Source organism: Nanorana parkeri, unplaced genomic scaffold, assembly GCF_000935625.1.
Source record: "Nanorana parkeri isolate BGI_ZX_2015 unplaced genomic scaffold, ASM93562v1 scaffold387, whole genome shotgun sequence".
NCBI classification, from domain to species: Eukaryota; Metazoa; Chordata; class Amphibia; order Anura; family Dicroglossidae; genus Nanorana; species Nanorana parkeri.
The window spans coordinates 120,481-136,448 of NW_017306655.1; the positions used below are offsets into that span (position 1 = coordinate 120,481).

The following is a 15,968-nucleotide window of genomic DNA, read 5'->3' on the forward strand; positions in this document are numbered from 1 at the left end:
CAATATCCTCCCTTTACATCCAACAGTAACCAGCAGAGTTGCCTCTTACATCCAGAAATGCCCATCAGTGCCCCCCTTACATCTGGGGGTGTCCAGCACAGTCCCCCCTTACTTCCATGTGTGCCCAGCACAGTCCCTCCTTGCATCCATGTGTGCCCAGCACAGTCCCTCCTTGCATCCATGTGTGTCCAGCACAGTCCCCCCTTACATCCATGTGTGCCCAGCACACTCCCCCCTTACACCCATGTGTGCCCAGCACAGTCCCCCATTACATCCATGTGTGCCCAGCACAGTCCCCCCTTACACCCATGTGTGCCCAGCACAGTCCCCCATTACATCCATGTGTGCCCAGCACAGTCCTGCCTTACATCCATGTGTGTCAAGCACAGTCCCACCTTAAATTCATGTGTGCCTAGCAGAGTCCTCCCTTACTTTTCAGGTGGCAAACCAGCAGGGCAGGGTGTGCAACAATCATGTCATTGGATGCTAGGACACTGGCAGTGCTAGCAACCAACCACGGTGCAGGAAGGGGGAGCTGTGCTGGGGACTGGAGAAGGACCATGGCTGGCTGGCAGTGGATGCATCAGTCTTCGTATTATGATACAAAGCTAGTCAGTGTTGCCGTGGGCCAGATAAAATCTTGTATTGGGCTGGATGTGACCCACAAGCCATATTTTGGAGACCCCTGCACTGAAGAACAAACACATTAAATGAGACTGTTGTGGGTAGTTATAGTGCATCTTCAGAGCCTATAAGCTTGGTTGTAAGTCACTGCTAGTCTGTGTGAGAATGCATTGTGTAGAGCCACCATCATGTTCTCTGTTTAGCAGCAGTTGGTTGACCAAGGACAAGATGTCCAATCTGATTGCGTGCAGATTAGAACCACTGTGTGGAACATATAATGTTTGCTGGACTGGGACCTGTGAGTCTTAGGGTCCCTACACACCTTACGATTATCGTACCATAATCGCGAGAAATCCCGCGATCGTACGATTATCGCAAGGTGTGGAAGCCGTGCGACCTCTACTACTGTAAGGTCGCACGACTTTAAACTTACGGACATGTTCGAAAACCCGCCGAGCATCGTACGATGTTCGGTGGGTTTGTGGCATGTCCGTACGATAACAGCCGTACGGGCCGGTGTGCGCAAGCGCACACTGCCCGTTCGGCATTGCAGTCATTGGAAGCCCGCCCCTCAGGGGGCGTGGCTTGCGATCATCGCAAGTACGATCTGCCTATGCAACATAGGCAGATCGTACGTTTTTTTAAGTACCTTACAACCATCGCAAGACAGAAGTCTTGCGATGGTTGTAAGGTGTGTGCCCAGCCTTATGTATCTGTGTCAGTTGGAGAGCTCACTGTGTAAGGATCCTAGCTCACAAGATAGCTTGGGGAAACCATCTATCTACCACAGAACCATTGGTGTGCACCAGATTGCATGCAAGATCTGCATCTGCCTGTGTATGTCCATCGAGCTAGATTTTTGGTGAGTGTTCATCTACAGTATTGGGGGCTAGTGGTAAGAGACTGTGAGTGGGTAGTTCATGAAGTAATATTGTCTTCTGGTGTTCATCCACTGGAGAGCAGAGTGTACCGGCTTGAGGGGTCAGGAGCAAAGTTGCTCACAAACCTGTAAGCTGTGAGTGGGGGCCACTTAGATGTGCATGTTGTGGTTACTGTCGCTACTTTGTGTCTGGATTGGGGAACTTTGGGATTTCTTGTGATAATTGGCCAGCGTGATGGTTGATTTTTGGGGACGAGTATTAGATGTCAATATCTCAAATATCATCTGGCCTCCCTGTACCCCTCGGGTGGTAGCCCCCAATCTGTAACAAATGGCATTTCCATAATTACTACTTCTACATGAATTGATTAGCCAAGATTACAATATTACAGCAGCAATCTCTTTTGTAAGTGCCTTTCCCAAACAGGTGTAACCACATGCCTGCGAGTGGGTGTGGGCAAGTGATCACATTTAATTGTTTTCTGTGATATCTTTTTATCTGATGTATGATTGAAAACGCAGTAAGTTGCCCAACTCATTTGCATAAACAAATATTAGTCATTGTTTACTTTGACAATCTGCCAGTGGGCTCTTCCATTCGAGAATAGAAAAAAACTATAGAGAGAAGGAGAGACTGTCCTGGAGACCTTAAGTGATTGCTCTAGGTTCAGAAATACAGTAGTGAAGAGCCTTGAGGAGCAAAATAAAAACCTCTTTGAAAAGGCCTACAGGGAAGCATCCTGTTTCTCTCCAGTCTGAGAGGGGGAGCAGCTGTTTTGCAGAAACTTGAGACTGTCCTAGAGACACTAAGAAACTGGTCTAGAAACCTTAATAGATTGTCCAGGGAAGAGAAAGCTCTGGGAGAGACAGAAAACTTCTCCAATGGGCCCTCAGGGAAACATTATTTCCTCTCTTGCTGTAGAGAGAGGGTGAAGCTGTCCAAAAGACACTAAGAGGCTTTCCTGGAGACACCAAGAGACTGTCCTGGAGACACTAAGAGACTGTCCTGGAGACACTAAGAGACTGTCCTGGAGACACTAAGAGACTGTCCTGGAGGCACTAAGAGGCTATCCTGGACACACTAAAAGACTTCTTTGGAGACACTAAAAGGCTGTCTGGGAAAAAGAGTACAGTACAAGACTATCCTGAAGACACTAAGAAACTGCCCTAGAGACACTAAGAGACTGTCCTGGAGACACTAAGAGACTGCTCTGGAGACACTAAGAGACTGCTCTGGAGACACTAAAAGGCTGTCTGGGAAGAGAGAACAGTAAGAGACTATCCTGGAGACACTAAGAAACTGTTCTGGAGACACTAAGAGACTGCCTTGGAGACACCAAAGACTGTCCAGAAAGAGAGGCCAGTCAGAGACTATCCTGGAGACACTAAGGCCCTGTTCACACCTTTACGTTTTGTCGCGTGTTCAACGCTCTATGAACGCTCTACAAAACGTACAAACTTGAAAATCCCATTGTTTTCTATGGGTATGGTTCACACCTTTCCGTATTTCAGCCCGTCTGAACGCGCTACAAAACGGCCTACGCCCAAAGAAGTACATGTACTTCTTTGGGGCGTTTTGGTCTCGCGTTTCCATTGGGATACAGCCAAGTAGCCCTCGGAAACGCGCGTTTGTCGCACGTTTTTTTTTACTGCGAATCACGTTAAAAACGCGCGACAAACGCGCATATTCAATACGCCTAGGTGTGAACCCAGCCTAAGACTGTCCTGGAGACACTAATATACTGCCTTAAAGACCTTAAGACTGTCCTGGAAGGGAGGCTAGTCATGGACTATCCTGGAGACACTCAGCCCTCGTTCACACCTGAACGTTTTGTAGCGTGTTCTACGCTCGACGAACGCTCTACAAAACGCTCAAAAATATAAATCCCATTGTATTCAATGGTCTCGTTCCCACCTTGGCGTATTTCCGCCCGTCCCTAACGCGCTACAAAACGGCCCACGCCTGAAAAGGTACAGGTACTACTTTGGGCCGTTTTGTTGCGCATTTCCATTGGGATACAGCCAAGTAGCCTTCGGTAACGCGTGTTTGTCGGGCGACTTTTTTACCGCGAATCGCGCGGTAAAAGACGCGCATATGCAATACGCCTAGGTGTGAACGAGACCTAAGCGACGGCTTTGCAGACCCTAAAAGACTGTCCTGGAAGAGACTGTCCTAGATAGCCCTGAGTAGAGACAGAAATATTTCTCTAAAGGGCCTACAGGGAAGCATTATGTTACTTTTCTAGCCAGAGATGACTGGAAAAGCCCAATCATGCGATTTGCGATGTCATATTTAAGGAACTGGATCACTGAAGACAGCTCAGACTGAGAAACAAATGCATGGAGCTGTGTTCAAAGATTTTTAAAGAAGTGTCAGCCAATTTTGTTCCACTTACACTGAGCCCTGCTGGGCCTTCCCTTATTCTTGGGCTCCATTGCAGCTGCCTGAGTTATACTTATTACTGTAGTTATACTATGCTTATATACTGTTTATTAAAAGGTGTGCCTCTTTCCTCCCAGAACGTTGGATGGTATGGTCATTGAACGACTGTTGAGCAGAATCTTTAGCACACTTTACCTGCTACCGTTATATACCTCCATATGCCAGACTTGTATATTTAATATATTATATTATAATACATAATATACTTCAATACACGCTTGCACTGCCGTTTTTCATTTGCTTGCAAGCGATGGCACCAGACTTTCCTAAATATATTTTTAATAAGTTATGTGTCTTATTTATACAGATACTGTCTTTTTGTATTACCTTAATAGTAATCGGTGGGTTCTCCAGCACAAGATCCTTAGTGATGACTATTTTCGATCCAAAAGGTAATTCACAAAGGGCAACCACTTGAATCATGTTTCCTTCATTAAGACCTCTGCTGTAATGGGAGTAGGGTATCTGCAAGGAAATATGTGCATCTGGAAACAAAATAAAGGTAATAAGAAATAGCTCTAAAACATAAATAAAAGCAGAAGGATACATAATATTTCTTCCATAAAATCCAGGGATACATGAAGTAAAGAAATGTCCGCAGTATATCCTTCACTACAATGACGGACACCATTCTATAGGTTGTTGCTGACCTGCACTGCATTGTGTGATGCACTGGGGACAGTAATTAGCTTTTTTTTTTTTTTACTAGTTTTATATTTTTTATTTTTTTATATTTGTAGACTGCAGTGTGCTTGGGTTTGTGAGTTGCTAAAGTGACCTGCAGCAATGGATTTCTGGATGGGTTACTGTTTATCACTTGCTGATGCCTACCCTTCGTTTGTGAGATTCATTCACATGGAAGCCAAAAGGAGACATTCAACAAGTGTTCTTTAATCCATTCCTGCTTAGCATCCCTCAGTGCACTTGACCTGCAAACATGTACAAGTATTCTCATCTGTTGGACTCTACTTGATGTTACTCTGACAACATTTGGTTCACGCAATCCTATTTGTTTCAACCTCCACCTTGTGGACTTCCTCGGTAGGAGAGATGCTTCAGTATGGGATGAGTGGTGCTTGAAAATCACAGGACCTGTATGCTCTTCTAGCTATTTCACCCTTTCAGATATTGACATGTGCACTTTAATACTCTGCTTAAAATTTATAGCTAGGCTAGCACTAAACAAATCTGCCTACCTGATCCTCGGTCCCAACCAGCTCCATTTGGGCTGCTAGACCGTTCGCCCGAGCCTCTTCTTCCCCTAAGCTCTGGTGGTCTAAGGGCCACTGATGTCATCACATCTTATGGAGGTCCATTGACCTGGATTAGACGTGAGGATGAAGATGGACAGTATATAGCTGGAGAGAAGGGGGTGAGAGGAGAGTGCTGACCACCAGGGGACCGAGGATCAGGTGAGTACATCTTCATTATTGGAGCCCTCCAGACAAAACAAGCACTTAAGCCTTTCAGTGCGGAAGTAGCTCCACTGCAAGGGTAAGTTTTTTTTCTTTACCCAGAGTTCATCCTAAAGCTGGCCATATACCAGTGGCGCACCCGAGTGACACCATTGGAGGGGTGACTGTCAGTCATTTTGGTGTCATCCCCTCTAAAAAGTCGGGCACTCGGTCATGGACTGAGAGCCCGACAGTGTCAGAAGAGAGGAGGGGACGCGGTGGCATACCTCATCCCACCGGGTGAATGTCCCCTCCTCACGCTGTCGGCATCCACCACCAAGAAGTCATCGCGCACACGCGTGGTGACCTCTCGCACATGTGCGATGATGTCACAGCGGGGTGTCACCCGGTCTCCTCTCTGGGTGACATCCGGACGTGGGATGCTCCTGCATACACTAGTTGAATTTCAGCCCTACCAGGGATCAATTATATTTGCTTACATTGTGTCAAGCTGGACCAATGCAAGTATATAACATTTTCTATAGCCGGAGTTCAACTTTAAAGTAAACCTGCCACAAATCCAGGCAACGCAGACTGAGCATATGATGAAACACTGCATATGAGGAATTGACATTTCACAGGAAAGTTGATGTTTGCATATTATTTCAGCTACCTGTATCTCTAAATCTACTCATCATTTTGGAATGGGGTGTTACTGAAAGTAACTTCTGCTTATATATCTTCTATCACATGATCAGTCGGAACTGGCCAAGTTTTGTAAATGGTTTACTTGAAAGGAAGAGATTATACTTTTTTCTATTAAATGGCTACATTTGAAGTTTTTTGTATTAAATACCCCCTGACACCTGTTCAGATTTGCACTGTATCAAATGTGGCATTTAGTTACACATTTGTCTTTCAGTAATTCTTGGCCAATCACATTGTACATTGTCAAAATAAGGAGAATCTATCTCTTCAAGCTTTTTAAAGACTTTATAAAATAATGCTTTTAAAATGGTGTCATTTTAGGATTTATTCAAATATCTATTAAAAATAAAATAGAGATAACTGTGCTTCCTTTACATGCCTCTTGGGTCTATCCCAACCTAGATACAGTGAAACAGTGCAGTCTGGTGGACATTTATATAACTGCAGTTATGGCTTGCAAAATCAACATAGGGGGACATTCACAGCTATGTTTGTGCATTGCCACAAACATTGGAATGTATGTCTAAGCTTATTGCTCACATTCATTTTAGGGATGCAACCATTATTTTTTATGGAGTCCCCCTTATACATGGGAATAGCATATTAACACTTCGGTCAATTATAAAAATAAATAGATACAAAAATTGTATATATATATTGTGGCAGTACGTGGCAATGCCACTGTGTTATCTCCATTCCTGTGTACAGAATCTGAGTGGCCAGCGCATGCTAATGGCCCAGGTGTGCACAGCCTTTAAATTAAAGTTGTTGGGAAGTTCAATACTCCACCTGGGAGACAGGAAAGCTCCACCCCGGAGTCGGAGTGGAGTCCAGTGCAGCATGGTGCTGCAGATTGGGAAGAACCCCCAGTGTGCAGGTTAGCACATGACTGAGGCTCTCTGGAGGAACAGACAGTGGACTGAGGCCGGAGCAGCGGTCCTGCCAATGCAAAGCCAGGAGACTGGATGGGCAGGTGCTGCCATGAGATGCTAAAGAACCCCTGCGAGGGTAATTGTTATGTTTTGTGAACTTTTATTTAATAAAAGTGGGCAAGGAAGCCTTTGAATGAAGATTACAGCGAGTGGATGCGTCCTTTATGCGCTAAATTTCAGGTGTAACTCTATGCAACCTCCTGTACAGTAATACTTAAAGTCCAACCCCAGCCCAAACTTTTTATTTCATTTTGGATAGAGCGGGGAAGCATCAGAGCTTCTGTTTATTGCCGTCTGTGTCCCTGATGGGGAGATTTTTTTCTTCAAACCCTTTCAGGACAAAAAGTGTTCGGAAATATCTCCAACAGGGCCACGGACAAAAACAGAAATATATTTTTAGTCGACTGAGGGAGGGTTTGAACTTCTGACAATGTTTCTATTGCTGCCTGTACCTCTCTTTCCTAATTTCTCACTTTACTTAACAAAAAAACAGATTTAGTGCTTTAAAGTGCAACTGAAGCCAATCCTCTTTTTGGAGTATCGGAGAAGGATTAGAATGTGTGCCCATTAGAGAGATTTTCCCTCTCTATTTGTCCTGGTGATCGTTATAGTGACAGTGAGAAAAAATCCCACATTTTGGGTTGTCATCACCGTTGGAAATGCAACAGCATATACTGATTTGTCATTTGAGCTGTAGATGGCACTGTAGTGCAATGTTGCTCTCTATGTGCATGCTTATCTATGATACACAGGAAGTTTTGTTCTTTATCCGCTGTTTTCTGCACAATGCTGTATGCATACAGGTAATGTTTTTCTAAGCAAGTCAAACTTAATTTAGCATTCCTCAAGATCTCAGTGCTTCATCTAAACACATAACCAACAATCAGAACAGGAATAGATGGACAATCTACCAATGGAACACTAGTTCTGGTGACCCTGCTGACAACCAGGAATTTCCCTTACTTTGAAGAAATGTACTCTCACTTCCTGTGTGGCTGTTGGACAGGAAGTAAAGGAAAATCTCCCCAATGGGAAACGAATGGCAGCAAAAAAAGCTTACTATGACTAGTGACATTAAGTTCTGGTAATATCAGTTTAACATCAGAAAATGTAATTTAATATTTAATATAAGAAGAACCGAACCATCTTACTGCCATTGTATAATTTTATATACCATGACTGTTGTATTCGCCCTAATGCCCAATAGTGGCCACATGAAAGGAATGTGGTCACTATTGTGTATTAGGGTGAAGAGTCATTGCGTATAAAATGTTACAATGGTGTATACAATATTAATATAATATACAATTACATTAGAATGGTATATAGGGATTGGTGATCTAAGCCGATAAGATGAATTACTTGGCACTACATTTTCACAAAAAATATAATTTTAGCTTTCATTTGATGCAATAGAACATTATTTCACCTACCTTGGTTTGGGCTGATAATCAAAGACTTCTGATCTGTGAATAAGTCATTCATTCGTCTTCCGGTATAGAGAATAGCAGAAGCGCTAAGATTAACCCTGACTGGTCTGTGATAAGGTGTAAGATTTTTAAGAATCAGAAGCAGGTTAATGTCATCTCCCACTACTAAGGGGCTGAGGAGTTTAAATTTCCCAGCAATATCAGTCCCTGCAGATGTTGAATAGGAAGGTTGTGGTGGATTTGGTGAAGGAGATGCAGGCCAGTAAGCATTTGCTGAATTTGATGGTTGTGACGGATAGCCAGAGAACAAAGCAGGTGATGATGGTCTTCCAGCTGGAGCAGCTGGTGAGGGTGATGCAGGCCTATATCCAACTCCTGAAAAAGGGACAGGGGATGAATCACCTGAGAATGATGCAGGTGATGATGGTCTTCCATTTGTTGATGAATTTAGTGAGGGCGATGCAGACCTGTATCTATTTCCAGATGGTTGGGCAGGTGATGGACGACCTGAGAAAGACACAGGTGAAGATGATCTTCCGCTTGCTGTAACTGGTGAAGGCGATGCATACCGGTATCCATTACCTGAAAGTGGAGCAGAGGATGGACGTACAGAAAACAGAGCAGGTGATGATGGTCTTCCGATTGGTGTAACTGGTGAAGGAGATCCAGGCCGGTATTCATTTATTGAAGGCTGGGCAGGGGATGGACGACCTGCGAATGGCACAGGTGATGATGACCTTCCCCTTTCTATAACTGGTGAACTTGGTGAAGGTGATGCGGATCGGAATTCACTTCCTGAACGTGGTTGCACTGGACGACCTGAGAACAGAGCAGGTGATGATGGTCTTTCAACTGGTGCAGTGGTTGAATTTGGTAAGGGAGATGCTGGCTGGAATTCATTTTCTGAAGGCTGGGCAGCTGATGTGCGACCTATGTATCTTGCAGGTGAAGATGCCCTTCCCCTTTCTGTAACCAGTGAACTTAGTGAAGGAGATGCTGGGCGGAATTCATTTTCTGAAGGCTGCACAGCTGGTGTGCGACCTGTGAATCTTGCAGGTGAAGATGACCTTTCCCTTTCTGTAACTGATGAACCTGGTGAAGGAGATGCTGGCCGATTTTCATTTCCTGAAGGTGGTTGCACTGCACGACTTGAGAATGGCGCTGAAGATGATGATCTTATGTTCGGGTCAGCATTTGGTGTAGGGGTTGATGACCGCATTGGTGAGTCATTTCTGTTCCTGTTCATCATGTTATCGGGACCTGGGCTAACATTTTCCGTGGGGGGGACATAGTTAGGCATGTTTCTGCTAGCCTTCTCAAATACCTGCCTTTCTTGTGGAGAACCTGTTTTAAAGAACATAGAAAAACACACTATTTAAAGACGCTTGTATTACATTTTAATGAATAAAACAAAAATATATAAATGTTACAGAATACAAAGTGGTTTTGTTTATTATAAGGAGTATTTAATACCATAAAAAACACCAAAAGTACCCTTACACACACTTAGGGACATATTTATTAAGCAGTGAATCTGACATTCACCAAACATTCTCTTTAGGCAGCTCCACCAAATGTGAGTCAGCGTGCCTAGCTCAGTTTGACATCTCCAGCAGGTGTCTGAGTGCGTTGGGATAATTTGGTGCATTCTAACCGGTGACCTTTACCACCTGGTCAACAACTTGAAATTCCGTTCTTGCGCAAAGGATGACATACAGAGCGTGTGTGTGAAACAAAGCATTTGCGGCGTTCGTATTTTAAGCAAAACAAAGGGCAAACGCAACCATCAACTTGTTACCAGCTTTACAGCAAGGTGCACATGGAAGGGCCTTATAGAGTAAAACATCAAAAAGTTTTTCCAGCACACTTCCCAGCCAGCATGCAAAAAAACTTGTCAGTTTTACAGAAATTTGAATAAATATAAGGCCCTTCCATGTGCACCTTGCTGCAAAGCTGGTAACAAGTTGATGAGTGTGTTTGCCCTTTATTTTGCTTGACTGATTTGGTGCGGTGATGCATGGGGGGTCTTAGCTGCATTTGTGATGTGTGGGATCCCTTGTGCCTCTCTGTGCCTTTAAGGGAGGTTGGGCTTCCTCCTGACAAACCTGCACCCAATTTGATCTTTTGCCATATGTGCTCCAAGATGGAGACTGTCATAGTTTAGAGTTAGGACTGCACTATAAGAGGTGCCTTGACGTGGCTGTGCGGCTTTCACATTTTCTGCAGAAGACGTGTAACTAAACCTCTGTTTTTAACCTTATTGGTGAGACAAGTTTTTTTACATGCTGGCTGGTGAGTGTGCTGGGAAAACTTTTTGCTGTTCGTATTTCAAGAGGACGATCCCCAGTTCCTGCTCCAAGGCCGAGAAAAAGTATAATGAATACCCACTAGTCATGGAGATCAAAGAGTGATAGTGTGTGGAGACAGGATGCAGGAACGGCAGAGCCGCAGCCTCTCAAAAGGGGTGAGGGGCCTATAAAGGTTGCCAGAGGATGACAAGTTTTGCAACGTGTTGAAGCTGAAGGTAGGCTAACCAAGAGGCACGCGGTGGTGGGTCGGGGCTAAACAGTGATGTTAGCGGCTTTGGGGCACTTCCAAGCAGCCTTTGGAATACAGAGTGGTCCAGTTTTAATAGAGATCCATTTTACAATGAGATACATTTTCTGATCTATCACACTACTAGTCTTCCAATCTGTATCTTACCTTCTGGATATTTGTAGTTGTTTGTAATATCCACCCGAGCGTCACTTCCCACTGCCTTGGTGCTGATGCTTTGGCCAATATATTTAGTGTCATTATGGGCCTTTTCCTTAGTTCCATCCTTTTGAACAACCCAGGTTTCTCGATCAGCATTAACCTCCGCAAACACAAAAGGAGTATCAAAACCCAAGTGTGTATCTCCTTCTTTCACTGCAATCACAGATGTTGGTCCACACTGATATATTCCTGGAAAATAAAAATTCACTTAGTTGTTCTTTCCTGCCTAGTAATGCCTTGTAGATATCCCAAAAAGCTACTGGATTGGAGGTACAATTTATGGGTTGCCCTTATGTATTTGCAAAATGTACTTGAATATTGTGAATGTATATGAATATTGTGCATAAAATGGATCTTTATTTAAATGTCAACATACAGCCATATTGTATTGGATAATCAGAAAATAATGAAAGAGCTATTTACTAGACAAATTCTCAGGTTCCTTTGAGTATGGCTCAGATAAAGCCTAGACATTTGGTCATGTGATCTCTGCTCAAAGAGAGCAATGGAGTTTAGATTTAGGTTTCTAGTACACTTTACACATCTGAGCAAGATGATTAAAGAAGAACTCCAGGAAAAAAATGTGATTAACCCTTGCAGTGGGGCTACCCCGGCACTACAAGGGTTAAGTGCTCGATTTTTTTTTTTTGTCTACCTGCTAAAAAAAAAAAAGAGGTTATGCTCACTAGACCATCCAAGCCAGCTCCCTGATATCACTGAAGTGTGTTTCTTCCGATGCACAGATGGACTACTCCTTGGCATCCTCAAGTCTATACACAGCCTATGGACAATGTATAGAGCGTGATGGCACCAGAATCCTTAGACCGGCAGGAGAGACTCTCGAGACACCGGTCTAAAAACAAGCTGGCTCAGATGGTCTGGTGACAATACCTTGAGTATAGATCTTGTTGCATGTAGTTCCATATTATAATGGTAATTTTTCTTTTCATAATTTTGATGCTGTAATTGTAGTTTATTTTATTATAGATCAAGAAAAATCAAAATCAATCAAAATCCCCAATGGTATTTGTAACTTTGTGGATTTGTGCGCTTTTATGTATATTTTTTTTAGTCTCATGGCGATGTTCATTTCAGATTATACCTAGTTTGCTTTTTAACAATACAAAACTATGACAGAAGTAAGTCACTGCTGGGTCAGAAGCTATATAATGGTGGAGTGGTTCATCTCTACTGTGCTTTTCAGTCACTTTTAGAAGACTGTAAAGGTCAGTTGCAGTGAGGATATAGCACCATAAGCTGCATCTTGTAACATTTGCAAACTTTGGGCTCAATTCACTGTATCGTGTGTGTTTTTTCTCATAATCATAACAGGATTTCAGCCATTTCCAGCTCTTGATGGTTTAAATTGCTGAAAATTCAGAATTTGGCAAATAACAATCATATTAACTTAGTGATTTGAGCTTTTTATCTTTTGTTAATGAAAAAAGGTTCCAGTAGGGTTTGGAGAAATGTATATGAAAAACGGAAAACATATTAAAAGGAATTTTTTAAATACCTTTTCCCACCCCAACCAGCCCAGTAGTTGTTTACATGGCTTGGTACATGGGAAGCTGACTATTCAGGACAAGTAATGTTTTTAGGGCATTTGTTTTCAGCATCTGGCCAGACCGGCCAAACTACCTCTGCAATGCAAAATAAACTCGGCAGATGGCACTGCAGCTGAATTCTGTGCAGTATTAATATTCAGCCACAGATGTGGCTGAGACGGCTGAAAAAATCCTTTGGGATTTATTTTAAGTAGATTTCCTCTGTCTGATAAATAATGGAATAATTTTACTCCGCCCTCAAGCCTTGACTTTTTTTTAAGGAGTTCCCTCACATCTCTAAATAACGCTTCAAGAGTGGTGTGGAAAATTGTCACAATACTGTCCCCTACCTTTAACTGAATTTCTATAAAATCTGTGTGTATTATTCATAGATAAAGACCACATTGAGTGAAAACGTTTCATTTAAAGTTTAGAACAAAGTGAAGAAGACTAGGAGCTCTATCAGGTTTTTATATCCTATTTCAGGGGTGGAAAAATGAATATGGGATTCAGGAGCCAGTCTGTTGAATCCTGGAGCCAGCAGGATTTTTTTTCGGAGCCAGCTCCATTGACAACAACTAGAGAAAACCTTCAAAGTTAGGTGCCAGCTGTAAATTTTAAGTTGCATCGGCTTCCTGGCTTCTGGGATTTACCCTGCCCTGTTAGTAACATTTCACTTCCAGATGTCCTCTCTGTGAATCTGTCCTATCGGAGAAATTGAGGAAAATCTTTTTTTTGAAGGAAAATCTCACACAGCAATAAATACACATTTTAAGTTAATTATGGGAATCCGGAAATGGCCCCCTTAGAAGTCCATGGGGTTCTTTGGGGCATGCACAGTCAGTAAGAAGAGGACTGGCTGACCAGAGGTAAACATCATGGTGGATAACTTCCTTGTGGCACTCCTTACCAAATGTCCCATATAATAGGGGGTGCTCGCAGTGACTGCAGAAGGCGCAGCAAATGTCAGCGATCATGTATAGATATAACCAGCACACCAAAAATCCTTTAGGATTGTTCATTTATTGAAGATTCTTGTCGTGAAAACACGCACTTTCGTGGCCGCACAGGGTCTCTTCATCAGACTATTGCACTTATTTTTATGACAATAAATAAACACGTTGTGATCCTAAAGGATTTTTGGTGTGCTGGTGACATCTATACATGTTTGCACACATCATGGTGGGACACAGCTGGATTGGGTACCACAACTAGATGAGTATGCAGCAGATCTTAGATCAGCTCAGTGGAGAGTTGCAAAAAGGGTAGAAAAACTTTCAGAAAAATTTAAAAGCTTTCTAACTCTTTAAAAGAAACCTTCATCTTAAATTTTTTTTGCACTTGTTCAAGAGGAACAAAAGGGTGGAGGAACCAGGCCGCAGATAGGTATTTACCCTAGGTGAAATCAACTACAGGGTTATAAGGGAAGCTCCTTATAAGTCCGTTCTTCCCCCACTGACCTGTTCACCTGTTAGAACATAGTGCAGAACCCGGTACTTGTAGGTATGAGAAGCTTTTGACTCTCTTCCCATCCCCCCACGATGCAGCATAGTAATTTCTTTTTGCCACTAGTTATCACCAGTCTTCCAGTTTGAATAGTGGCCAACGTCATTCAACATAATTCCTCTAAATCCAGGCTGTTATGAACCCACCCTGGGGGGCTATCATTGCATTGAGCTAGACTCACTACTGCATTAATGGTGCCCACACATCATTACCTGAGCAGCTTTCATTTCAGTCTTTTACAACTGCTGGGGTGGCCCTTAGAGACAGAGGGGGGAGTTGGATCTGTCCATCTTTCTTACCTTGGCTTTCCTCCTGTGGTGTCGAATCCAGAACTTGCCAGCCACTGTAGTAAATGCCAAGGTCTCTTCTTAAAAACCAGGATTCATTCCACACATGAAAGTTCCTGCAGTGTAAACATTCTGTATTGCTTAAAAGCTCCAGCGAATCAATGAAATCATTATGTTGCTAACACATTTTAGAACATCTTGAAACTTGTCCCATGATGCCTTGCAGCCAAATTTGGCAGTGTATTTAAAACTGTGTCTACAGTGACAGATTGACTGTCAGGATGCCATTAGAAGACAAGGTGCACATGCACCAATGCACAGGATAAGAGTCATCTCTAGCCAGTTGCATTTGCGCTGACTTAAGTGTGAGCTTTCTAATTTGCATACTCTGGCTAGTTCACCTACTCAGGCTAATTCATGCGAGTGCGCTAACTCACATGAGCTCCCTAATCTACAAGGGCACACTCCAGGTATGGTGCCAGATGGCCTATTTAAGGAACAGGGCTGAGCTGGGAAGTTGCTGGATGGTCTTCAGATGTTACCCTGTGACCCTGTTTCTGATTTGCTTCCCTGTAGCTCATTTAGCCTGCCCTTGGACTTTTCTCTTCTCTGCCTCCTTGTTATTGACCTCGGCTAGTTCCTGACTATGACTTGCCTCTGCTTCCTCCTGTTTGACCTTGGCTAAGTTCCTGACCACAACTTCTCTCTGCTGATCTTCTGATGTGACCTCGATCTGCATCCTGACTATGACTCTGCTACCCTGCCTGCTACCTGTCTTCTTAGCCACTGTCCACTGCTTGTCCTGACCATGCTACCAGTCTGTCACTTGATCTGGACTCCCAGCACCCATGCCACTCTGTGCCCTCACACTCCCTGTGCTCTCCTCCAGGGGTATCTGGACCAGAGGTGTAAGGGAATCCCTCCAGGTACGTAATATTGGTAGAGATAAGATTACATGGCAGAACTGTGCGATTGGTGTTTGGTGATCCCAGTACAGGTAACATGCAGAGAGGTGAATATTGACATTTGACTGGAGTGTATACATGAGAAGTAGAATTATTTCAATATCTATTTCATAAAAAGTAAACACACTTTTAAAGTCTGGCCTGAAGTTTCTTTTTCCTTGATTTGAATACAGTTGGGGAGGTTTAGAGCCTCCACCAGGCTTTATTGCTCTATCTGCTTCCTTTAAGGGTGGAATTTCCCCTTTAATATGTTGGAAATGCAGCAGCATATGCTAGTGTACTGTAACTATGTATTTTGGGCACTAGATGGCGCTGTGGTACAATGTTGGTCTCTATGCTTGTGCATGTTTATCTATGATATATATGTTTCCTGTTTAATGCTGTATTCCTGCTAAGCAAGTAAAACTTAATTCAGCATTCCTCAATATCTCAGTGCTTCAACTAAACACATAACCAACATAATAAACGTTTTGGTTTGAGTTAATCTTTAATGAA

At 43.2% G+C, this 15,968-nt stretch overlaps 1 protein-coding gene across 1 annotated transcript in view; it reads right to left on the reverse strand.

Annotated features, from left to right (window-relative positions):
- The window catches only part of LOC108789331 (protein-glutamine gamma-glutamyltransferase E-like), a 43,009-nt gene that overhangs the window by 4,266 nt on the left and 22,775 nt on the right, over window positions 1-15,968 (reverse strand). The window contains exons 8-12 of the mRNA XM_018559308.1: window positions 14,521-14,624; window positions 11,115-11,357; window positions 9,593-9,755; window positions 8,415-8,743; window positions 4,275-4,432 (exon numbers count right to left, since the gene is read on the reverse strand). Coding sequence (XP_018414810.1) covers window positions 4,275-4,432; window positions 8,415-8,743; window positions 9,593-9,755; window positions 11,115-11,357; window positions 14,521-14,624 — 997 coding nt within the window. The remainder of the gene's footprint in view (window positions 1-4,274; window positions 4,433-8,414; window positions 8,744-9,592; window positions 9,756-11,114; window positions 11,358-14,520; window positions 14,625-15,968) is intronic.